At 37.1% G+C, this 26,804-nt stretch overlaps 3 protein-coding genes across 3 annotated transcripts; 2 read left to right on the forward strand and 1 right to left on the reverse strand.

Annotated features, from left to right (window-relative positions):
* Positions 1–1,171: 1,171 nt before the first annotated feature.
* On the reverse strand, positions 1,172–26,760 carry LOC121738427 (the record flags this gene model as incomplete). Its single annotated transcript, XM_042130466.1, has 10 exons — positions 1,172–1,740; positions 1,954–2,031; positions 3,205–3,350; positions 4,479–4,700; positions 5,281–5,597; positions 5,864–6,046; positions 6,754–6,878; positions 7,146–7,319; positions 7,982–8,099; positions 26,713–26,760. Coding segments are annotated over 10 exons (1,443 nt in total), but the record flags the coding sequence as incomplete, so codon positions are not given.
* Positions 16,415–23,673, forward strand: LOC121738510. Its single transcript, XM_042130609.1, has 6 exons — positions 16,415–16,437; positions 17,079–17,158; positions 17,391–17,465; positions 18,957–19,141; positions 19,556–20,162; positions 23,663–23,673. Exons 1-5 carry the CDS (start codon positions 16,423–16,425, stop codon positions 19,771–19,773), a joined length of 573 nt encoding a protein of 190 aa, XP_041986543.1. The 5' UTR covers positions 16,415–16,422; the 3' UTR covers positions 19,774–20,162; positions 23,663–23,673.
* Positions 20,468–23,433, forward strand: LOC121738508. Its single transcript, XM_042130607.1, has 3 exons — positions 20,468–20,918; positions 21,243–21,374; positions 21,601–23,433. The coding sequence occupies exons 1-3, from the start codon at positions 20,820–20,822 to the stop codon at positions 23,215–23,217; spliced, it is 1,848 nt and encodes a 615-aa protein (XP_041986541.1). The 5' UTR covers positions 20,468–20,819; the 3' UTR covers positions 23,218–23,433.
* Positions 26,761–26,804: the final 44 nt, after the last annotated feature.

The raw sequence follows: 26,804 nt of genomic DNA on the forward strand, positions 1-26,804 counted from the left end.
CATGCAAAAGAATATCGCACACCATATTATAATTATGGTAAGTATTATATTATAGCGTAGTCTGAAACCAGCTTCAAGAATGTTCAAGAGCTAGTTTTTTGTACAGTGTTGGCCATGCCAACTGATCGAACACATAAAAAAAGTGTATTTGACACTGCCATGACGCTGCCAATGTCATTAAATACACAACTAAACATTTTTAAATCTACTTTATTTATTCGGTAGTATTATTTTGGTAGTATTGTTATGACTACTTCAAAAATAAAAAGTGGTTTACGCCATAGACTTAATATATTTATAGGTTTATGGTTTACGCCATAGACATAATATATACTGTCGTAGTTTACGCGATGCCAAAATGTGATGTTACCTGAGGCGCTTCTTATGTGTGTACGAGTGTTCACCTGGCTATGGCGACTCTTCAGTGCTGTAGTATCCGCCTACACCGTCTCTAGCCTCGTGGCTGGCCCGCTGGGATATGCTAAGTGGGCCATCATCTGTTTACAAGTGCTAGCAGTTGTCATCTTCGATATGCTGCCACTGTCGCATTTCCCGAGGATCAGTCTAGCCAACCGACTCCTCAGCATACCTTCGCAGCTGTATACTACGTACTATGCCGTCAAATACATCGGTCCAACGCTAAATGCAATTAATTTAACGGCACTAATAAGCATTGTGGGCGTCTTGTGTATGTTGGAAACTCTATACATGATAAAACTGGATTATAGTAGAATAGAATAGAATATGCCTAAAGAAAACTGGGTAGTGCATGGTCTTGTCTGTACACAACATTTCGGGTGGAATTTAATAAAAAATTAAGTATGTGTGGTTCTAAAATTTTAATAAAATATAGGTGTGTATATTTACGTTTAATTTTACCTCAGCTCCCAAGAAACTAAGCTCTACTTTATTATTTATTTATCCACTATATATTGTAATAAAACCACGATAAAATAGTATTAAAAATTATATTTTGCGTCTTAAAATTTACAAAGTTCGTCTTATTTCTAACTGCTTAGAATACGAAAATACCTATAGGTTATAGATACATAATATAACCTATCACTTCGTTAAAAGTGCCGTACAAAACGTTTGTTAATATTCCAAAAGTTACGAATACCTTACATAATATTATTTTGATAAAGTTATAAGAAATACACCTACTCAGTAATTCATCAAAACAAAACCAAAACAGAATTATCTACTAATCCTGATGTTTTATTTTGACGCTACATAATTTTGTCTCCAGACTCATCATATAAAAGACAAGATGGAAACTTATAATCAGGAACTTATTTCACACAAAACTAGCTGAATATTTAACATATTTAAAACAATTAAAACTAAATCATTTAAGGGAAATTGCCTAATAAGTAACACTTTTCCCAAAATTTTGTTTCTGTCGATAAGGGTGTGTATTTATGGTACGCCTGTTCAACCGAATGGCCGACAGAACTTCAAAAGTACGAAATATTTACGTACGTGCGTCCATCTGAGTGTGAGTCGGCCATGTCTTCCAGAAATCTTCAAAATGGCTGTTCCGTCCAAGCATACCAAAGCAAAATTACCGGAAAAGCCATTTACATCCAAGGAGAAAGTCAGACAGAATTTGTCCTTAAAATGGACGTACATCATACTCATAAGTCGTAACGAAATGGGGATGCTTGCGCATAGGTACTGTAACGTATCTTCCACAATAAACTCTTGATTAGTATAACACGTCAGATTGTGTTAGGGATGCTGAAAAATGTAAAACAAGTTAGATACTGCGATACATAATGTCCCATCTTCCAAAACTGATTCATTTATCCTGGTCACAGTTCGAGGAAATAGGCGGAGAAGAGAAATTGAAGGAATCCTAAAAAAGGCTGACATAAAGAAAAGAGGAAAAGATGGAATTCTTGCGTGATGAATTATATTAACGACCTCAAGTTATTTTATGTGTAAACTTACATTTAGTCCGTTGTATTTGTGGTGTGTACTCCTTTTTATGCGTGAGAGAGCTCAGACTTGACGCTGTGCGATGTACGGCTAAAATATGAAAAACTTGATAAGGCAACCATCGTATGAAAGTTCTATGCATCTCCTATTATCTACTTATTATTACTCATAGAGTGCTGGCTTGAATGCAAAATACATATCACAAACACATAATGTTCTATGCCTTCATTAAAGCTGTTCTCTGTTGCGCTAAAAATTTTTTACAGCGCGGGAACCGCACATTTTCCAACGACTAAAACCGTCCTATGTCCTGTTCCGTCTCTCAAAATAAATACCTACCTCCATACCCATCTTAAACTCGAGAGCGAAGGGGTAGCCGACAGACAGACACACTTTCACTTTTATAGTAAAGATAATAACGTAATTTATGGGATCCCGACAACTCGAATCGACATTACGTGCGAGTAAACTGATACTAATATAATTGAGACTTGGATAAGTTACACAGTGCGAGCAGCTGAAATGATAGTAGGCTGCAGCTACTGCGCCTGTGTACTCGCACGAGAGCAGCTCGACTCGCCTCCCTGGTTCACTGCACACCATTGACCATGCAATCGTTGACAGCTGTTGACGTCGCATTAGATAGGAAATGTCCCAATGACATAGTCTACTGCCTAGTCAAGTTGTGTCTGTGGTGACTGGTGAGGGAAGGCGAGTAGCGAGGGAAAATAAAAAATGTTGTAGTAACTCGCACCCTAGCAACCCACTCGCACATGAAAGTAACTCGTTTGATGCGGTCACACGGTGCAAGACGTAGCTGCACTGCAGTAACTGACTAGGCCAGCTCGCATGTCATCTCGCACCGTGTAACCCAGGGATAGGTTACACAATACGAGCAGCTGAAGTGACAGCAGGCAGCTACTGCTGTGCCTGTGCACTCGCACGAGAGCAGCTCGACTCGCCTCCCTGAGTCCCACCATGCACGCTGTTGCCGTGCATTGTGGGACGTGCTCACATATGAAAGTAACTCGTATGATGCGAACATACGAGTTACTTTCGTCAGTCGCCAAAGCCACTCGCCTTCCCTCACTACTGAACTCTCGACTACGCAATGTCACTGTGACATTACCTGCGATGACAGCGGCGTGCATGGTGTAACCCAGGGAGGCGAGTCGAGCTACTCGAGTACACAGGGCACAGGCACAGTAGCTGCCTACTGTCACTTCAGTTGCTCGTACTGTCTAACTGCCTCCTAACCCTTACATGTTTTCCTCAGCGCGTTATAGTCCGGTAACGGTACGGGAGGTAAGTCCTCATCTGGGGGTAACTGGTCGCGCATGCGGTGCATCGACGCCGGAATATACGCCCAAGGCAGCTGGCTTTGCAGGTCCGGGAGGGTACCGCGACGCCTGGACGAAGATGACGATTATGATGTTAGGGATGATGATATGTTGAAAAAAAAATTAGACGAGGAAGAAGATGATAAGGTGGTAGAAGATGACGAGGATTTTGACGCTTTGATTGAACAACAGTAAAAACGATAATATAAAAAAAAACATGTTAGACCGCGCAGAAACTAAAGATCCTGGCAAACATGGAATGTGAAATCCGAGGCTATTGATGCGCTACTGCCCCAATTCACCTTGCTTCACCGAACGATCTTAAGAGTATCCAGTTGGCAGTTATCTACATCGTATAATTCAAAGCGTCTTCCAGTATAAACTATAAACATCTGATCTGGACACAACCAAAAACTAGAGTTAGTTCCCAACTTTTATAAAAATCGGCCAAGTGCGACCTGGACTCGCGCATGTAGGGTTCCGTACCATTATAATTTATAAAACAAAATCGGTCATGTGCGAGTAGGACTCGCGCACGAAGGGTTCCGTACCATTATAGAGCAAAACAGGTAAAAATGTGTTTCTTGTATGGGAGCCCCCATTAATTATTTAAGTATTTTATTTAAAAAATATTATTATGTAATTATTAAAGTATTATAGATACAACTAAGTATTTTGTGAACATTTCAAGTACCTACTTATTGCCATTATTGATAGATATCGAGCAAAAATAGCAAAAAAATTACGTTTGTTGTAAATGGATATTGGATACCCCCTTAAATATTTAATTTATTTTGTTTTAGTATTTGTTGTTAAAGCGGCAACAGATATACGTAAGTACTTTGTAAAATTTTCAGAAATGTAGCTATAGCGGTTCTTGAGATACAGCCTAGAGACAGACAGATAGACAGACAGACAGATGCACAGACAGACATCGAAGTCTTAGTGAAAATGTGTTTTTTGTATGGAAGCCTCCCTTTAAAAATTGCCTATATTTTAATTTTGTTCTTAATTATTAAAGAACAAATACAATTGAGTATTTTGTCAATATTTCAGGAGCCTACGTGTAGCCATTATTTTTTGTATGGGACAGACAGACAGACATCGAAGTCTTAGCAATAGGGTCCCGTTTTTACCCTTTGGTTACGGAACCCAATCAAATACCCTTGCCCCGTGAAAACATTTCCTAGAACTTACTGGCGGTTCACTGACACAGCATCCTCAGTCTCCTCGTTCAACTGCGGCAGTGACTGCGACTGTTGTCTACACGACGTGTCTATCACCGACTGATTCAGCCTCCTCTGTTGGTCCGCGATCTTGTTCTCGAGGTGCTGGCGGAACGTCTGGAAATTGTCTGGAATGTTCTCTGGAAAGTTCACCGTTCTCTTCTTGTCGTCCTCGCGACGTCTTTGCGGAGATCTGTGCAGAGAAAGAGTACATACTTGCTAGATAGTTCTTGGAAAATGGGATTGCTATGTTTGACTGTATGTTGCAAAAAGTCCGGTATTAAAGCCATTTGCGTTAAGGCCAGCTTTGTAGCCTTTGTAGGGCAGAATTTTATCCCTAAGTTAGGAATAAAAATCCTAACGTATCAGCCTGATACGTTGAGAAAGCCACTTGACAGGCAAATATGGCAACAGGGACCAGCGTAATCGCGGTGTATTTTGTATAGTTTTGTAAGTAACGTGGTGAATATAATATTTATTTTTGAAGATCGATATTATGTTTATACGTGGGAGAGCCATGCTTCGACACGAATGGGCCGGCTCGACCGGATAAATACGACGTTCTCACAGAAAACCGCTGTGTTTCGCCGAGTGAGTGAGTTTACCGGAGGCCCCCTACCCTACCCTATTACCCTATTCCCTCTTAAAAGGCCGGCAACGCACTTGCAGCTCTTCTGAAGCTGCGAGTGTCCATGGGCGACGGAAGTTGCTTTCCATCAGGTGACCCGTTTGCTCGTTTAAAAAAATGTAACTTTCAAAATTGCGTAGCGTACCTTTCTGGTGATATATTCACAGAGTACGTGATGAACGATTCCTTGGGTGATGTGTCCGATTTCCTGAACAGGAAAGTTTTCATGCGTCGGAAGGCATAGCTGAAATCCGCTCTCGGTAATCTAAAGGTGCGTATACTGGACTCCCGATCCGTTTCCCTTGGGCTGTCGCTAGGTATAGGGGGGGTTTCTATCGCTGTATCTGTGGTTGTCTCCACATGGTTTGGGAGCGGACTGGTCTGCGCTTCTGTGGAAACTGTGGAGGTTGTCTGAATAGCTGTGGTCGTTTGAGTGATTGGTGGCAAAATTTGTGCTTCCACCTGAAAAAACCACGATGTTTTACTCACTCATGTCTCGTTGTCAAGGAATTTTAAATAGTTTTATTGGATTCCTAAAAATTATTACTTTATAATTCACCATCTATCTCTGTAGTCTCTATTTTATGTTATGTCATTATAGTCATGATCTTATTAAAATTAGTACCAACTACACCATGGTCAAATCTCGAAACATTTTAGTCATTACCACCGAAAATATTGTCAACGCAATTGTATAAAAAGTCAAATAAAACTAAGGGTCTACTTACATGGTTAACAACTACCGGTTTAGCAGTCGCGACCAGCACCACGAAGAGCACATTGAGCAGGAAGAAGACGACGAACCGTGAGTATATGATTACCATGATCCACGACACAATCGCAGTGTCGAGCTGCGCGTTGCCCGTACCGCTTAATGTACCGCCGATGTAGTCCATTATATCGGATAGAGTCTGGAAACGGTTGTAAGTTAGTCTAGAATCAGACATCAATCGGACTAGTATTATTCGTCAATCAGGCTAGAATCAGTCGTCAAGCAGGTTAGGATCAATTAACATAGCTGGTTTACCTGATAGATCGATAGATTTCATGTATGAACAGAGTGCCAGTAGTTACCTACCTAGCAGATTTTACCTATTTGTTGTGAAGTGCTAGAAAGTTGAACCTTGGCAGATCTTATGTGTTACAAAGTGCTAAAGGAGCACCTGATAGAGCAATTAGTAGATATACGTACGATACTCGCTCACAAAATAATTAGGACCTCAAACCTGTGATAATTTAAAAACTCCTCCGTGGTCTAGTAGTATAGAGCGCGGCTCTTGACTCGGAGGTCGTGGGTTCGATTCCCGCGTTGGAAAAATATTATTTCCAAGTTTGGTTAGGACAATACAGGCTGATCACCTGATTATCTGACAAGTAAGATGATCCGTGCGTCGGATGTGCATGTAAAAAGTCGGTCCTGCGCCTGATCTCTCGCCGGTCGTGTCGGTCTTCCGTCCCACTGGGTTATGAGAGTAAAGCAATAGAGGGTGCTCTTATGTACTACGCACACACTTGGGCACTATAAAATTACTCCTGCGTAGCTGGCCTGGTTTCAATGAAACCGGCCACCGTCACCGAAACCGGTGTGGGAGTTATTATACTTAATTAAAAAACTCACCCGTGTATAAAATGAATCGTTGGCGAATATAACAGTCGCCACTACATCTACAGCACAGATCGCAATTGTCGTCAATATCCACGGCCATTTTGTCGGTTCTGTCTTGTCTACTTTGGTTCCACCGCCTGCAAAATAATACGGAAATAAATTATTGTGATTGAAGGCCTCGTGAAGCTATTGGTGGGTTGTGATGGACTCTTCTTTTGTCTTTACTAAACAAATATAATAATTCCTCTTAGGCTAAATATTTTTGAGTCGTAATCGGTTAGCCTCAAGGTAGTGTGTACAAGGTATAACAAAGAACGTACATAAATACCACCAAAACTTCCTCCTTCAGCCTTCAACAAGCCAATGTTAAAACATGAAGAATTATAGTAACAAAAACAACTTACTCAATAGCAGCGCACTCGCCAATAGCCAAAGAAACCCTACTCCAAGGCTGGTGCAGTTGATGATAAAGGTCCGGAATGATGTAAGGGGTTCGCTCCTCAGCAACACAAACGCTTGGTCGGAGATACCGTCTATAGCGTGACCTATAGGGATGCTGTTACCGCAGGAGCTCGGGTCTGAGAAAGAATTAAGCAAATTAATAATCTTAATGTTTACTTTTGCCTTTGTAACGCTTTCCACAAAGTGGGATTCCTCATAGCTCTTTGAAAATGATTTGGCTCTTTAGCTTTTTTGTTCAGGTACATCATTGTATTTTGCATAATTATTTTTGTTTTGTATAAGCTAAAAATTGATGATGCGTACCTAGCTCTACAATATTATACTCTACCCAGTGATGGATTAACCCTTAATCAAATTAAGCAATTGCCTGGGGCATTACGTCTGAGGGGGCACCAAAAGAAGCACAAAAAATCCGTAATAGGGTATCACGTCTCACTCTCACATCTGCATCACCCAAAACCAAACCAAAAAACTTTCTAGGAAAAATTGAATGCTTTAGGCGGTAAAGATTTAAAGACCGATTTTATTCTAGTTGTCACTTGTCATACGGATAGGGGGGCCAACAAGCGTGGATTGCTGAGGGCATCAAGTAGCCTTAATCCGTCACTGACTCTACCCTTGGTTTTTATCGACGCTGATGGCTGACTCAACAATATTTTGTCCTAAGGGACAAATTGGAGAAGCCGCTTGAAAGGCTTGCACAAAACAAAGCACACATTATTATCTGTTCTGTAACTCTTTTTGGGATAAACTTATTTTAAATGAGTGTATTACTTACTGTGATAGTATAATACTCGTATATACAACAGGATCGGCAGGTTCTGTAGGAAGTCTATCAGGCAGAAATATTGAGCTACTGCCAAGGCACTGATTGCCACTTGAGCACCAGATTGAATCTGTAACAAATGTTAATATAATGATAATGATGTGTTTTTGGTGAAAAACATCTTTACCGAAAACCAAAGTGTCTCCATAATCCATATCAGAGTTCTTGTTGTTTAACCGTGAAGACTGAAGAGGCAATAGACAGACGTCAGACCCTGCTGGCATCTGATTCGTCGATAGACGGGAATTTGTAAAATTTCTATATCATTTTAGTAAATCTTAAGAGTTAGTTAAAAAATTACATTACTGAGACTCGAAGTGCCTCAAGTCCAAATATATATCTATGCAGTGGTTTAAGCCTATGCGTTATAGGTATTATTAGTATAGTTTGCATTTGGTGGAATAAGTATTTTTATTGATATTAGAGCGCTGACTTTTTTCCCGGAGATTGGGTATTCCGTATTAGTTATCAGTGTGTATTACACATACCTAATCAAGGAATGCCTAATCCAAATGGAATGGCGGAAATATAGAGTTTTGAGAATCTGATAAGATTGAAAACTATTTGCGAAATTCTTTATTTCATTTCGAATTCCAATACAACGCGCATGCTCTAAGAATATAAAAAGAAAGAAATGTGCTAAGACTATTGATTCCTAAAGTATAATGCATTTTCTTAACAGACCAAGTATTATTTTGGAACTCTGTTAAAATATGTTTTGGAAGGGTTTGTTGTTAGTCAAAGTTAGTGGTTAATATTTTTAACCGACTTCCAAAAAGGAGGAGGTTATTTATATGTTCGGCTGTGGAGATTTTTATTTTTTATTTTTGTTAGTTAGTGGTCAATATTGTCACGATTACGTTTTCTATAATAAGCACACTCAAAGCCAATCATGGACCATGGTTTACAGGAGAATGGTTCCTACACTATTATAATAGCTTGTATTTGTCCGCTAGGGCTGTAGCTAGAATCAAATTTGAGGTAGGGCAGCATTACAGGAATAGGAACAAAGAAACAATTGTGGTATGTTATGGTCGTAAATATAAGATTGCAGGCAAACGCTAAGTAATGTTAATCGCTTACGTATTTGTACAGTCATGACAACATGTCCAGCGTGTTATCAAAATCGACCGGCTGATAAACGCACATGCACAAATTATTCTGCTCCAATTTTTTATTTTTCCTAGAACAATGTGCCTCGTTAATGAACGAAGACGAAAATAGAATTAATCGAAAGAAATTTAAAAAAAATGTCTATTAGTTGTTCGTGTATCTTTGCTTATTAAAATATCCACTAATTTTCCTTAAAAGTTGCTGAATTTAAACATTTAAAGCCTTTTGATTAGAGTAGAAGCATATTTTTTACCAAAAATTGTGTTAAACTTTAATTTTCCTACACGCCGTTCCAAGTGTCGAACGCGTGCTCTCGTGCGATAAAGTGACGTCATCTAAATACCAGAGCCTAATTTAATCGTGAGTTCAGTCAGAATATCTGAAACTTTTGGGACTGGTACCGACTTCAAAGTAATGAAGACTGTAGTATGTCTAATGTCTATGTACCTACAGAAATAGTTGAAATTTAGACGAATTCTGAAAAAGGCAATATTAAAGATAAGAGTTATTTAATACTTTTTAGTTCATATTATTATTGTTTTTACCTTGGAAGTCGGTTTTAATTTTTTGTTAAAAATAATAATTTTATGAAATAAGGGGGCAAACGAGCAAACGTGTCACCCTGATCACTCACAACACGTGAATCCTGATGGAAAGCAACTTCCGTCGCCCATGGACACTCGCCGCAGCAAAGAGCTGCAGGTGCGTTGCCGGCCTTTTAAGAGGGAATAGGGTAATAGGGGAGGGTAGGGCAGGGAATAGGGGAGGGTAGGGAAGGGAAAAGGGTAGGGGATTGGGCCTCCGGTAAACTCACTCACTCGGCGGCGAAACACAGCGCTAGCGCTATTTCACACCGGTTTTCTGAGCAAGTTAAATAAAAGCTTTTAATAATTAAAATATAGACCGCAAGCTACGAATAAGGTATTTAATATTCGTAGAATACATCATAGTTTATTCTTATTTTCCTAGTTTATTATATTCCATCTGTTTAATTTAGAAATTTAGTTTTGTTAAAATTTCTGTATTAAAAATACTTTTGTAAATAGAGGAAGCAATTAGCAAAGCAAAAGTCCTCGCCAGACTATTAATTATTGTTATAATTGTAAATATTTGTTTAAACGTAATTGAGCCTATATTTTTGTTTACAATTGGATTACTTGATGTCTAAATAATTAATTTGTATGTTTTTTCGGTTTTAAAACGCTTTTACTTAAAGAAGATAATTCCAAGTATTACATTGAGTTTCATGAAATTCAGTTTAGCAGTGTAAGTACCATGTAAGTACACAGACTGACATAGACATAAAACAAGTCAAACATTTTCGCAGTTCTATTAGTATGACATAGTATGGACGAATTATTGAATTACTAATAGTAAAATTCTAAGATGAAATTTCCATTTAAGTACTTACTAATAACTACTAAAAACTAATAAGTTTGTGTACTTTTGTAATTTTGTGTGCTTTGATCTAATATGTATTCAGTCTTTCATTGCTTAATTCTGTCAAAAATTGAGAAAAAATATAAGAAAGCGTATATTGTGATTCAATTAATATACTTCAGGTTATAAAAAAACAGAGTGATAACACTTTAGGGTGTGTATGTGTCTCTTACATAAAGCTGAAAGAGCAATTTTTTGTCATTTGTGTGGGCAACTGGCAAGCGCCCCAGCGCGAGCGTCGTGAATTTGCAGATACAAAAGTTTAAAGAAGTATTTATTTCAGCGCAGCTACTTTTACAGTAAAAAGTCCCCTTAAGTATTATCAATTTGTTTTATTTTACCCACTATAAAAACTATGTGAATCGAATAATTATTTTATAAAAATATAGTTATCCTCACCAGTATTTACTAAACATGCGATATCGTAACGTAGAGAGATAATCGAGTGATCCATATTATCTATCCTGTTAGAGATAATGACATAGTCAATACTATCTGCGACCAATCGTAAAACATTCTTTAGTTCAGAAAATTCGACTTCCCCATAACTTTTAGTACGGGAGCCCTAGAACAATTTTTTATTACTATCAAGCAAATTTTTTGTGAGTAGCTTCATTTTGATATGACGAACAACATTTGTATTAGCGAAAAATCTCAAAAGTGGTAGCTCTAACAGAGATAGAAAGGACAATGTTACTCTTAAATTGCATGTCTATTTAACTATCAATATACAAAAATACTAATACACGCTTCCGTTACATTTTTCTAGACGTCTTCCCGAATCTAATGACCTATCGCACTTATTTTTATGACCCTTATCTCTATATTTCGCCATTCTCAACTTATCGCTTAGACTAATATATGGATATTGGAATCTCGGAATCGGCTCCAACGATTTTCATGAAATTTTGTATATATATAAACTTATATATAAAATTCTCGTGTCACAACATTTGCCATTGGCATTAGGGTATGTTATTCGAATATTCGAATACTCGTTTTATTCGAATATTCGACGATTTTATTATTAGAATATTCGCCAAATTATTTTTCGAATAATTCGAATACTAAAAATATTATTTATTTTTGTTTAAAATGCTATTAAACATAAAATTAACATGGAATAAGAACATAATTATGTTTATTTCAAAAAAATAATATTATTTATGAATATTCTATATCTTTAATGATATATATAAATCTGTTTTTAGTCTAACTAATGAGTATACGACCATTCATCGTCACCGTTGACCATGTTTTTAGTTCATTGTTGTTCATGTTCATTACGCCAGAAGGGTATATATAAAACAAACTCGTTTTTTAAGAAGGTAATAAATGTAAGTGCAATATTGAGATTTTTAAAATATGTAGTTAAAATACAAAATATTTTTTTTTTATACGGCCTTTCTGGCTTGAAGCTCGCGATGTGATCTATGATTCGACAAGTTGATAAAAATTTGCTATTTAATAGCTTTACCACGGCAGTCCTCGACTGATAATTGAAACAGTTAGTACAGTATCAAAAAATGTCGATGGCTCCTTAATATCATGTCATTGGAGTTATCAAACTTCAAGTTACTAAATTCACCAGCTCTAGGGCTTGGTTGCATTTTTTTCTCTTTGTTGTGGGGTTAGTTTTCTAATGGCCTTTTTTATAATTTCGTGCCACATTGACACAGGTGAAGCCGACTAGGTGAACTAGGTAAACGTGGATCGAAAATATCAAAAAGAAGGTTAAGCTGGCTTAGTATTAATGAACAGATATCATAACGTCGAATATCATATTATTATTTAATCTCAACTGCTGCCTAGCAAGACTTAAGCATAATCACATGAGAAAAGTAAAAGGTGCTACGATCCAAAACGGTTTGCACTTTACAGCCTTTCTTTTATTGCCCAGCTGTAACCTTAAAATATACATTTTTAAAGTGTTTAACAATAAAAATTAACTATGTCATTTATAAAGATGTATGTTGATAAAAGTAAAAATAAGAATTGCTTACTTTATAGTATTAACAAAATAGGTTGTACATGGTTGTACGAAGCTTTTTGTTACTTTTATTGAGAGTTTTCAGCATTTTTCAATATTTTTTAATTATTCGAATAATATTCAAATTATTCGAAAAGTTTTGTAAAATATTCGAATTATTCGAATAGTAAATTTGTCGAATAATAACATTCCCTAATTGGCATTGATCGCCAAAGTATATAAATGCCTCCTACATAAATAATCGTATATAATGTTCAAAAACCCAGTTTTACAAAAAAGCTTTTTGAAGACATACTATATTATGTCATGTTTTACAGGATTTGGTTTCGATGCCTTCTATCATGGATCACTAATTTATGATGAATTGTTTAAAATCCCAATTATTGGGATTTGAACACACATCTATAGGTATATACAGGGTAGGGGTCGCAAACCGGGATACCGAATTTCGAAAATACCGGGATACCGAGCCTTTAGGTCTAATTAATAAATAACAAGTAAAATATTAATAATAAGAGTAACATTGTAATACAGATAAAACAGTCTTATAAGATTACTGCACACTACCGATTGGGCAGGCTCTAATGTCTACAATCTTATAATTTTTTGGACAATTTCCAATAAAAAATGATTAGCGCGATTTGGTGCCACAGCATTCTCCCGTCTACGAATATTGGTAACTCAAAGCTACAGGATAAACAAATAAAATTTCAACAAATGGTTTTGTAGAAGTATGGCAACCTCAGAACAGGAAAATTCTAAAATTTGTGATGGCGACATTTTTCACATTCAATCAATATTTTTTTCAAGCGTTTTTTTATCAAGTTTAACGTTCATATAATATTAGGTCAACATTTGTTAATTCCACGACATTGAACCAGTTATCAATCGTATTGAGATGAGATAATCATGGCGCAAAGGTCTCTCATTGGGGACCTTCAATGTTTAGTACTTTATTGAAATAACGAAAAAGATTAAACGAGCAGAAAAACAAATAGTAATTATAGTTAGTAACATGTACCTTTAGAAAAATAAGGCTGGATTTATATGCGTCTACCTCAACGCGCAGTTTGGCGGCTACACCGCGAGATAACAAGCAAAATATTATGTATATCTTCAAGAGTTAATCATACTGCAGAAAGTCCTTAATCCTCAGTATTTCAAATATAAAATCGACGGTACACATAATAGGATGACTGCGAATGAGTATGCAACTAAATTAATCAAAGCAGAATTAGACGATAGTCTTTAAAATTGACTGACAAAGCGCAGACTCAATTTACACTTTGGCTCGCTGCCAATAGTCGCGATACTCGATAATCAGGTAAGTAGGTGTGCTGAGGTTTCAAACATCTTCACATAAGGAGGTTACTAGCCTTTTAACTCGAAAAGGTTAAACTTAAAAAGGTTAAAAGTTGTGAGACCAATGTAGCTTCTTAAGGCCCTTCTTTACGTTGGGCTAGATAAGTAGCCATAGTAGCCACGTCCTATTCGCAATAATTCGTCCTAATGGACCAACGTGAACAGGTGGATTTCATATGTTTTATATGGTTTTACTTGCAGGTATTATTGAAATGACGTATTCGCTTAAGTTTGTAGCTGTGTACTTAATATTATGATAATAAAAATTGTGATATCTCTACAATTTTCTTGTCACCAGTCTTATAATATCTAAAGTTGTATTGTGTGTAACTTGTAGCGTATCTTGTAGAGCCATTATTTGGTAAAGTAATATAAAGACCGTGACAAAAGAACAAAATGTAAATAGACAGAACTAGAAAATTGTCGTTATGTAACGTTTTGAAACAAATACCCCTACAATTTTGCAACAACATTCGCAATGCAACGCTAGCAAAATATGAGGAATTCGCAGTTTACAAAATTGTATCACAATTTTATCAAAATTTATAAATTACTAAATTAAGCATTAACTTACTTAAGTTAACGCTTCCTCCTTATGTTGGTCTACGATGAACTAATAGATGCGATAGTAAAAGTGAATTAACGATTGTCCATGATCGACGTTGATGGCCATGATAGTTATATCATAGACGAACGTGGATAGGGATTTTATAACACTAATGCGATAACAAAATCATGGACACTTAATATTATACAAAATATACATGGAAAGGATGTAAGAAAAACTTCTTACATCCTAATAGTAAACACTAGACCGAAACATACCACAGTATAAATACCAGCAGCCAAAATCAACTTGCTTCTAGTCATATTTGTAGTAGCGATTGCACTATGTAACTAAATATACATGTTTATGTCTAAAATCTTCACTAAAATATAATAAAACTGGATCACTACGATCCGAGAGGAGTGTACGACATCATTGCAATGAATTAGATCAAATATTTCGCTTCTCAGGCGATAAGATTCGTAATCTATAGATCAGATAGAAGAGACTTCAAAAGCGAAGAATGTGAAAATATCATGCTAAATATCGAAATATTACATGTGAAATAATATTATAACATCGACTATCGATATACTTCATATTAATATATCTATATATATAAAACTCAAAGGTGACTGACTGACTGATTGACATAGTGATCTATCAACGCACAGCCTAAACCATTGGACGGATCGGGCTGAAATTTGACATGCAGGTAGATGTTATGACGTAGGCATCCGCTAAGAAAGGATTTTGATAAATTCTAACCCCAAGGGGTTCAAATAGGGGATAAAAGTTTGTATATAATAATACTTCCTAACGCGAGCGAAGCCGCGGGCAAAAGCTCGTTGGAAATATAAAGTATGTCTGACTATTACTTCACGCTAAAACGCTTGAACAGAGTGAGGAAAATTTTGGTACGAATATACTTTGAGCCTCGGGAAAGGACATAGGATAGTGTTTATGGCCCCAAAAAGTGCGGTTTTCGTATTCTAAATAGGATATTATATTAGTGTAATGTTTTTACGCTAGAGGCAGCACCAGCACAGACAATAAACAAAAAGTTTTGTTTGACGTTTGATAACGTTTCTGTCAATATTCTGATATGACATGTGCAACTGTTTTATTTGTTATAATATTGTTTACTGTACCTATGTACCATCGAGGAAGTTGATTCCTATGCGATTGACAGACCAACGTTATTTGGTCGAATATGTCAATTCAATGTTAATTGTGATCTGTCAGCTGGGTTTGACGTAACGAAACCAAACTACTTAGGTCCCCGATTTGCATAGGAATCAACTTCTCTGATAGTACTAGTAGCACCCTCTGCTACTGTGCGTAATATTCCCTATTGGTGCGCAACCAAGTTGAGAAGTACTTAAACAGGGTGCAATTAAATCTTGATCCTTGTTAAAAATAAAAATACAAGTATTTTTTCTTTTATAATCACTCAGTACTTAAATGTTGAGAAATAGCTTCCGAAAGTTTTCCTAAAAGATACCACCATAATTGGACACTACGCTTAGTCGGCGCGTGCCACGGCCGGGCCTCCCACGCCTTACCCCCGCTCTACCCACCGCCGCGAAGTGACCGTCCTGCAACGATTTTAAGTGAGATAATATGTAATTGTAAAAAAATTAACACCCTTTTTTGGTTAAATGGACTCTCCTAATGATACCTAAGCCGGCTAAGCCCTAAAAAAAATTAGCCGGAAGGCTTTTTTTTTGCATTAGGTATAATATTTGTATTATAATTGCACCCTATATACACCATAATCATGTAGAAATGTTATGCTGGTGTTTCTAATTTATATATTTATGCTGGTTACACTAATTATTACAACTAGCGACTTAGATTAGAAGACGTATGTTAATGAACATCAAACGTATATAAAGAACTTCGTTGGCAGGATTTTCAAGTTTCTCGTTTTTGTTCAAAATGCTGATATGCTTGGTAAGTCATTTTCTCTACACTCTACAGGCTAAGCATGTTCATACAAAAATTGTGAAAAATAGAAACGCTAGCGAATTTTAGCGACAATACGACATATTTTCATTGTAAATTCCTAAGTCTAATTTTTGAACTCTATAACAAGAAAATCTTTCTATCCTGGTCATGCTAAGCGTTTTAAGTAGACGCTGATAGATGATGATGATGATTGATAGAGATATTGAAGAGTTTTTTTAAATTGTATAGTAGGTATGTTTGAGAAATTTATACATAAGTTTCTGGCATTCGTAAACCGTAATGGTAAAATATTAACAGTTAAAAAGACACTGCATTGATATATTAGTAGCTGATGCCCGCAGCCCGCATCTCCGTATCGAAATTTGTTTGTCCGGGATAAAAGTATCTTGTCCTTTCTCGGGACCTAAAGTATATCTATACCAAATTTCATCAAAATTGTTACACCTGCACCGGTTTAGGTATGAAAAGGACAGACAGACACACTTTCGCATTTATAATATTATTAGTATGGATTATAATGACATTTTGCATAATATTATATATATAAATCTGTACTTGCGAATGTTCCTATTTTTTCTATGTTGTGTTAAAAATATGTGTGGGTCTTCACCTGGTTTATATTTCAGGTGTTGTTGGTGACAGCGCGACAAGTAGTGGGTTCAGGTCTGGAGACGGAAGACGCAAATATCACAGCGCCTAAAGATATGTATGTTTATTTCAAATCTTCCTCTAACTTATGTATGAACTTTTGTGATATGGTCACTATGACAAAAATGTAGAGTCTTGATATCTTTGTCAATTATTGTTAAAAAATGGAATAATTTCTGCTTGAAACAGCACCTTTGAAAAGCGTTTGCGTACTCGCTTTTGGTTTTAATAATAATTTTCTGCAGTTTGTTAATTATATTAATTAGTAAAACAAATCAAGCATTTTCCAGGTATGTAGTTCGAGCTACAGTGTACCAAGTCGGAATTCTTACAAACAGCACTAACGAAACTGAAGATTTTCACAAGTGAGTGAACTTAAATTAAAGGAATCTCCATATAGAATGTTCCGAGCTTTTCCTGTTCGTTTACTCTAAAATTATCGGCGGCGTCACCTTAAATAAATATTATGATATTTAAGGTGACGCCGCGTTAAAGTAAAAAACCGTGTTGGATATGTTTTAAATTGATGTTTTCTATGAGAGGCAGGCCCGGCCTAAATTACGCGACAAAATGGTTTTTATGGCGTAAATTAAAAACCATAAATACATTTCATATAAGCGATGGGCAAATTAAAGTGTATGCTTGAACCAATTTATGTACAAAATTTGGAAGCTAAAGCACTCTCCTCTGTTGGCAAAATAGGAATCCCTTTTTTTACAGAGGTCTTTTTGATTGATTATTCTGTGTTATAAAAGTTGACCAATCGTGTTATGCTATGGGTAATTCAAAGACAAAGACATGATAAATACTGACAATGAACTTTAATTTCTTAGTTTAAGTCATTGCTGAGAAAAATCGATATCGCTACAGCCAAATTATCAAGGAGTCGTCTTAAGGATGTGAGTGGATGAACCCAATAAGTAACATATTTTAGGGTTCTGTACTCAAAGGGTAAAAACGGGACCCTATTACTGAGACTTCGATGTCGGTCCGTGTGTCTGTCTCCAGGCTGAATCTCAAGAACCGCTATGGCTAGGCTTCTGAAATTTACTCAGATTGTGTATATGTATATCTGTAGCCGCTACAACAACAAATACTAAGAACAAAATAAAAATAAAATTTAAGGGGGGGGGGGGGGGCTAACATACAACAAACGTGATTTTTTTGGCCTTTTTTTGCTCGTAATCCATAATGGTAACAGGTGGGCACTTGAAATATTCACAAAATATTTAAATATATTCGTACTTAATATTTACAAGCTATTTGACCGAGCATTCGAAAAAACACGAAAAATGACTTTTTCTATAAATGGTTCCTACCTAAATCGATTTATCGCCCACGAAACCCTCTTTATACTAAATTTCATGAAAATCGTTGGAGCCGATTTCGAGATTCCAATTATATATAAGTTAATCTTTAAACGAGCAATTCTTGTATATATGACAATAATTGCTCGTTTAAAGATATAAGATTGATAAAATTAAGATAAAATAAATAATTAAGCGGGGCTCCTATACAAAAAGCACAATTTTTCGCTCTATAACGGCACGGAACCCTTCGTGTGCGAGCCCGACTCGCACTTGGCCGATTATTATAACACAATATGAGCAATTACTATTTTTTCCCCTTATAATTTGAACAAACATTGTAACTTCATCATCTAGCTAATAATAATATATCTGGCTATACATAAAATCCACATTTTTTTATTTCAAATCATTTTCCCGTTCCCAAGACCTGAAAATATGCCAAAAACGTTAGTTTTCAATTTGTTAGTTACCCACTTCATCCACACACGCCATCATTAATTACAAAATATAGTACAATAAAATATTGAATTTGTTTTTTTCTTCTAGCGGACACCAGGAAACCATAACCTTCTACAGGCACAACGGGTCAGCGATCGATATGGATTCACTGCCTGTGCCTTTGGAGACTAATGTGACAGCAGAGAATATGGTGGGAGTCGCTCCCGTGGCAGGCAACTCAACCATACCCTGGAAACCCTGGACCGCTTTGAAACCACCAGCGAGTATAACAGGTATTGGAACTTTTAATTGCAACCATCATACTAATATTATAATTTCGAACGTGTGTCAACGTCTGTCCGCTAACACTTCGCGCTTAAACATAAAAACCGATTTTAATGAAAATGATACTTTGAAAGACGGGAAAGGACAAAGGATACTTTTGGTTGCAGAAAAATGTACCATCGAGGAAATTGATTCCTAGGCAGTTGACGGATCTATGTCATGTGGTCGGCTTATATCAATTCAATGCTAGCTGTGATCGGTCGGATAGGTTTGACCTAACGCGACCAAATTACTTCGCCATCGGGTCCGCCATCTGCCTAGGAATCAACTTCTCTGATCGTACATTTCTCGCGCGATAAACGAATTCCAGCGCAACGAAATGCGATTCATTTCAATAGTAACATTATATAACTCTTTTACAGGAGACACAGAAGCACCTAAAACCAAACGCGAAGCCGCAGAAACTCCTGCGAAGATCATCAAAGGATCAGCTGTCATACCACCGGAGGCGGGAGTCCAATCCGTAGCCCTACCACCCCTGATAACCCTGAATAAGAATCTCTCCGAGATACCTGTACCTATACCCAACGTATCCGTTGTCAGTTACGCCAAAGTCAACACTTTGATTCACTCCCCTTAGAGATCATTACATATAATATCACGTCACATATTTTGAACTTTTGGAACCCCTCCTCCCCTTGTCACGATTTTTTTAATACCTTTACATACTTCATTGCCAAATTTAGTATGCCCCCCCCCCCTCCCCCTTAAACTGTTACGTAATTTATGGAAGGACCCTTAGGGCTTTCGAGTATTACGTCATGTATTAGGGCTGATAAAACCTTATGAGTTCCACAGAGAAGGGGTGGTTTAAAATCTGTGTGCTAGTTCCGTAATACTTGGCCGTCTTCTTAATTGCCTTTATTGTTAGTATAATTTATATTGGAAAGTTGGCAGTAAACGTTCTACATTTAAAATTGTGCAATGTTAGTTTAATATTTATTAGCATTTGAGTATCTGAAGTAACTAGTAAGTACACAGAAAAATAGAAAGAAAAGTAGAAATAGAAAGTGCTTAGATCCAAGTGAGTAAATATTGTTTTGTATTTATTTTTTATAAGAGTAGGTACATTTTGTATAATATTTCGTTTTGAGCCATAAATATTTAACTAAAGTATTTTATTTTTTGACTTTTTTGTTTAAATTAGAAAAAATATTAAGACTCATCAGTCTAAACTCTATATTTTAAAATAAAGAGCTGCTAAAAATTTTATTCATTTTATCAAAAACCATTTTTTGGCTACTATTTTTTACAATATATAATCATGTCTTCAATTTGTTGCGATGCTTCAATAATAAATAATTTATTTTGCATCTGCGCGCTCTACGCGATTCGAGCATGCGCTCTCCCATTTGAGTCAAGGTGCGAAATTACCAGCACCGATAGTCAACAAGAGGTGAAAGCCTCTTCCGAAGCCTTAGAGAAGGTCAGCTTGGCACAAAGCGTTAGAAACGGGACTCACCTCAAACGGAGCTAGACGCATGCGTGTTCGTACCGATCGCCCCCCTCGGTCGGAATGCGTCAATACACCCTATTACAAGAATACAGGGTGCAATTCGTGTTAAAGGCAGCGTTTGCTTAGATTCAGTGTTCAGGTGTTCAGTGACGTATGGACCGGGTGGTGGAATGAGCTCGCCGAAGCTAAATGAAAGATGTCCAAGTCGGATGAGCAATGGAAAAAAACTCTTGAACGGCGACTCGAAAGAGGACTCCTTGGATAATTCCGTAAGTTACACATCGGTTATGGTTACCGTGTCATTTCAACGCGGGTTTTTGCTTATTTAAAATGTTTTTCCTTGTGAATTGTGTATTTTATAGAGACATTTTTTGCTTTTGGATAAAGAGAATTACTGTGACCTTGGTTGTTGGTGTACATAACATAATATTTCACTTTGTTGCATTTAACTCAATATTATGCTTTATTATTTGCTTAATTTAAAAACTTTTACATTTTTATTAAATGTCTCTCCATCGCGAACATTTTCTTAAACTTTATGTCTCCGAAATTAAATTACTTAAATAAGATTTATATAGAGAATTTCTTTGTAGATACGGGAGTCGATAAAATCTGATCGACCTGGTAAGGGCGAGGAGGATTGCCGCCGTCGAACCATTATAGTCGAGAAGAAAAATGGCAGCTACGGGTTCACGCTACAGAGTTACGGCATCCATTATAAGAAGGTGAATAAATATTTGCATAAACTCGAAGAAAACTTATTAGCTAATTATATTTGCAAACTACTTGCATAAGCGAACTACTTATATTTTATTTCTAATGAAAACGCCATAAAAGTTGCCATATAAATCGGACAAGATTTAAAATTTCAATGTGTTTCAGTGCAAAATAACTCATATTACTGTATGTTAAATTCAATGCAAAAATAACGTTATCCTTCATTTGTTTTAGGAACAAGAGATAGAAGTGATAACGTATGTGGATCACGTGGAGCCGGACGGTCCGGCGGCCGGGGCCGGGATGAGAGAGGGCGACGTCATCCTCTCCATCAACGGCGTCGACGTGGAGAGAGCGGACCACACCGCCATCGTCACAGCCATCAACTCCTGCGACTCCCGCATGCGGATCGTCGTCATATTCGAGGACTGCGTGCGGAAAGTCGAGCTCCACCTCAAGTACATAAACATACAACGAGCCATACAAACGAAAATGAGGGAACTCGAGCAGCTCACGATAAGAGAGAGACAAGTCTTCGACGGCAACTGGAAGACCCACAGTCTCCCGTCGCAGAAGAAGAAAACGTCCCCGTCCGACATCATCTCCGATTCCGAGGAGAATATCACCAGCGACGTCAACGGCGGCTACTGCCGACCGACGCTGTCTAGCGAAAATGTAACTGCTGCGAAACCACCGCAAACCAGTGTGTTCATGTATCAATATCTCGATCCACGATATGGAGCCTGCATCATCCAGCCGAATATGCACACCGGCAGCTTCGTAATCACGGTTGGATCTCCTCGCAACAGAGGCGACTGCCATCATTACGTAGTAAAGACGTCCAGTGAATATCATAGAGCTTCCGAAGTTTACAAGCCAGCGAATAGTAAACATGTGAAAACGCACAGAAACAGCCACAGCCACGGGTGCGCTCCCTGCATGCCCGCTTACAACAACCAGGACGCGAACAGTTTAGAAGCATACGATCTAGCCAGTCCGTGTTGCGATCCACACTGCGTCCCCAACTCCAGAAAGAAAGTGCGCCGCAAAAAGGAATGTTCTAAACGAAAAGACAAATGTCAACAAGTCGATAAATCAACACAGAAGATCGAGGGTTGTTCACACTCACATACGAAGAAAATTTGTAGCACCGGGCAATGCTCTAGTCGGTACCGATACTTGACTACGGAGTCCACACAAACTAGTCAATGTAGTCTTCAGTCGTATGCAACGAGTAATGTTACAGTCGCTTGCGAAAATTCCGCTTCAAGCTACAGCACTTCATTGAGTAGTGACACTCTATTTTGGGATAACGATCGATCTGAAGCCAAGTCATCTCCTAAAATTCAGTACCAGAGTTCACATCAGCACGTGAAGCCAAAGTCTTGGGACAACTTAGCAACAAAAGCGATCGGCGGTTACGGATTCGGTTATGGATATCTGGACACGAGCACGAAGCATTCGAATAGATCAAAGAGTCACGGTCGCACCCACACGGGTCGGAGCTCGCATAATCATCACGAGCATCAGCACTACGTCCAGGAAAAGCATGTTCATCGTCAGAGTGGGACACCACACCACTACCCCGTCTATCAAAGAAGCCACAGTCACTGTCCCCCGACTAAGTCCACGGAGAGTTTGATCGTTATTCCCAAATACCAACTGGAAAGCAGCGGATCCGAAAGTAGATTAGCTTGCGACTGCGTGGACTCTATAGAGTACTACAGACGGGGTCCATCTAAAAGTACCGGCGAACAGCATTCGGGATACTATTCACAACGCTTCGTTTACCCTTCCCATACATATAAGAAGAAAGATTCAAATGTTAGCTCAGAAATAACTAGGTTATAAACATTTGTTATGCTCAAATTGGCGCCTAATTTTTCCATTAAAACCATTTTAAGTGGTTAAGTAATAAGATTTTTACATCGATAGTAATAGGATTGAAACGTGAAACAATAATTTTGGATTTAGAAAAATATTAATCATGACATACTGTTCAATTGTAATATTATTGTAGATGGGTTTGATATATACGCACAATTTTTCTCCATCTTAACGAGGTGGTATTAGGTCTGTAACTTTTCAGCTTTATACTCGTTGGTTTATAGTTTTCAATAAAAAAACAATTTAAATTTTGTTTCATTTCATAACTTATTTATTTTTAAAAGCCCATTATCACTGACAACTACCTGAAAGAAGTCACTCACTGAGAACTAACTAGAATCAAAAAGCGACGGTTAATGATGCAAGTGGCTAAGCGTATCTTGGCAAATTTGGAGCATCCTATATCAAGCAGATTTACTTCCTTATGCGTATGTATGGTATCAAAATTGGGTAGCTGAACTGTATATCTGGCTGGGTTCATCTGGGTTCGCGGGTCAGACGGCGGCCGTCGCCACATCTCAGTGTTCACAAGCCAGCATGCGGCCACCGCGCGCGCGCCCGCTCACGCTTGCGGCGATTCTACTCACTTTAACTTGTGCTGCAGCCGATCCAACGAAGGTAAATTCTACTAACACCTCATAGTTTTTTAACTCTTTGAATTATCTATCTTTTTAGGGTTCCGTACCCAACGGGTAAAAACGGGATCCTATTACTGAGACTTCGATGTCTGTCCGTCCGTCTGTCTGTCTGTCTCCAGGGTGTATCTCAAGAACCGCTATAGCTAGACTTCTAAAATTTTTACAGATTGTGTATTTCTGGTGCCGCTATAATAACAAATACTAAAAACAAAAAAATATATATTTAAGGGGGGGCTCCCATACAACAAACACGATTTTTTTGGCCTTTTTGGCTCGTAATCCATAATCGCAACATGTAGAATGTAGATACTAGAAATTTTCATAAAATCCTCAATTATATGTGTACTATACAGTGTGTTACAAAAATAAGTGATAATACTTTAGGGTGTGTACGTGTTCCTTGTAGAGAGTTCACTGTGAAAGTGGAAGCGCTGAAAGACGAAATTTTTTTTTCACTTTTATGGGCAAGGGCCCGAGTCTCACAAGTTTCCCCATACAAAAGTGAAAAAAAAATTTGGTCTTTCAGCGCTGCTACTTTCACAGTGAACTCTCTACAAGGAACACGTACACACCCTAAAGTATTAATACTTATTTTTGTTACACCCTGTATAATATTAAAGTACACATATAATTGAGGATTTTATGAAAATTTCTAGTATCTACATTCTACATGTTGCGATTATGGATTGATTAACTAATAAAAATAAAATACTAAAGGTCCCATACAAAAAACACAATTTTTGGCCTAGTTTTGCTCTATAACGGTACGGAACCCTTCGTGAGCGATTCCGACTCGCACTTGGCCGATTATTTCTAATTTTATTACTATTGATTTTATTCTCTCCTTCTACAGAGTTACTTTGTGTGCAAGCAATCTGATGGCGTGTGTCAGGTATGGATCTTGAGTTCTGAGAACAATGTTGAGGGGACCGCCAAATCGTTGACTTCATGTGTCGTGACAAGGACTCGACCAGTTGCATCCCTCAGGAATGTGATTTCGGTAATTTCCTCTCTTAATTCTCTTTAATATATTAATTTAAGCTTGCCTTGCGAATATTATTTAAAATTGAATTCTGCAGTGCGACGTTGCGTGTTATATGAAATTATTTTTTAAATAAGTGTATACACATTGTGTATACACATTGAAATTTTGCATCAAATTGATTAAATGAATTAAAACAACCAAAACGGTGTCGTGGCGACGAAAAAACTCGTTACTATATAAAAAAAAAGTCACACATATTTAAATATTCAAAAATTTTACTAAAAAAATTACCATTCGGTTAGGTTCATATCATTTAGATTTATTGTAAATGTTTATAATTAAAGACGCTTCGCTTGTTGATAAGACTGACGAAAACCGTTACTTTTTGCAAGAAGCTTATCATTCGGAACACTTTCATATCATATTGTAAGTAGATACTAATAATAATAATTATTATTATTATTACTAAAATCATAGTATACAAAAGCCTTAAACAATTTTGTATAATCCCATTATTTATTACATCTATGATCTATATAATGTTTGTCTCGCTTGCTCTGAACCGATTTGTCTAACATTAGTCTTGTTGTTCGTGGAAGTTCAGGGAAGGTTTACATTAAGAGAAAAGTGATATGATGTTCACAGGGTAATCTAGTTTTATTTATTTATTTATTAATAATATTAGGATTATATTAAATATTAAATTATTCTCATTATTCTCAAGTCTCAACCACAATTTTTAAAATCCTCTAAGTACGGTACTTATCTGGACCCCCGAGTAGCGGGGTGGTGTCGGGGCTGTAGATGATCGCTGGCAGAGTTGAGGTTCTATTGTACCCGCAACTCTGCCTTAAGCGATGAGTGGAACACCATGGGGTTTTAGTGGGTAGCAGGAGTCCCACATACCTCGGCCGATATCCTCAATTTGCCGGGGATGCGTAAAGCATTTCCCCATGTTAAAAAAAAAATACTTATCTAGATTATTTTCGATACTGATTGTCTTTCCACTATTGAATCCAAATTGACAATCTAGCACAAGATTATAAACGATATATACACAATAATTCCTTATCAATTTAATGTTTTCATACCGACTGATGCTGAACGCCACCAAAAGTCGATAACGTGTCTTTGGTACCTTTAAATAAATCAATAATCTGAAACCACTGTGGAACTAGCATCGTTGTTGTAACTTGTAACTTGTAATGCTAGGATTCGGGCTTAGTCAAAATCACTTTTTTCTCGACCCTAAAATTTTATTTTTATTAATTTCATTTATCTATAGACAATGCAAAACATGACAAGACATAATTATAAGTAAACAATAGCCTAATACCAAGACCTACAAAATTAAATTTAACAATAATTTCACGATAAGACGTTAGAAGTAGGCATTTAATGATAGGTCTGGGGTTATCTGTTATTGCCCTTAATAATGTGTGTCAGTGAGTCTTCGACCATATGTTACGCTTTGTGACCTAAAACTAAGATTTTTGGAGGAATGAATTTAAAAACTATAAGTAAACAAAAAGTGAGCACGCAAAAAAATCCCATCTTTTCGGATAAAATTGTACGGATTTGACTTACTTCCTTGACAAAAACAAAACACGCTCCATCGACCTATTTATTGCCCAATTCAATATCACTAAAATTAATGTCAATGCTAAGCGATATCCTATTTTAAAAGCACTTGTTATTATGATGAATTATTTTATCTCTTCAGTAATTGTTTTCTATAAATGATTGTTCCTTTCTTTAAATTATTTAGCGTACACCTACCACCCAATTTGTTGCATTGAGCTAAATATCGTGTAGCAAAATGAATAAACTACATACCTTTATAAATCTTCTTCTCTTTCTCCCTTGTAGATTGCCCGTGAAGAAAATACCAATAACACTTCCTTAAACCTTTATTCACATCAAAATAA

This window comes from Aricia agestis, chromosome Z (assembly GCF_905147365.1).
Source record: "Aricia agestis chromosome Z, ilAriAges1.1, whole genome shotgun sequence".
Classification (NCBI taxonomy): Eukaryota; Metazoa; Arthropoda; class Insecta; order Lepidoptera; family Lycaenidae; genus Aricia; species Aricia agestis.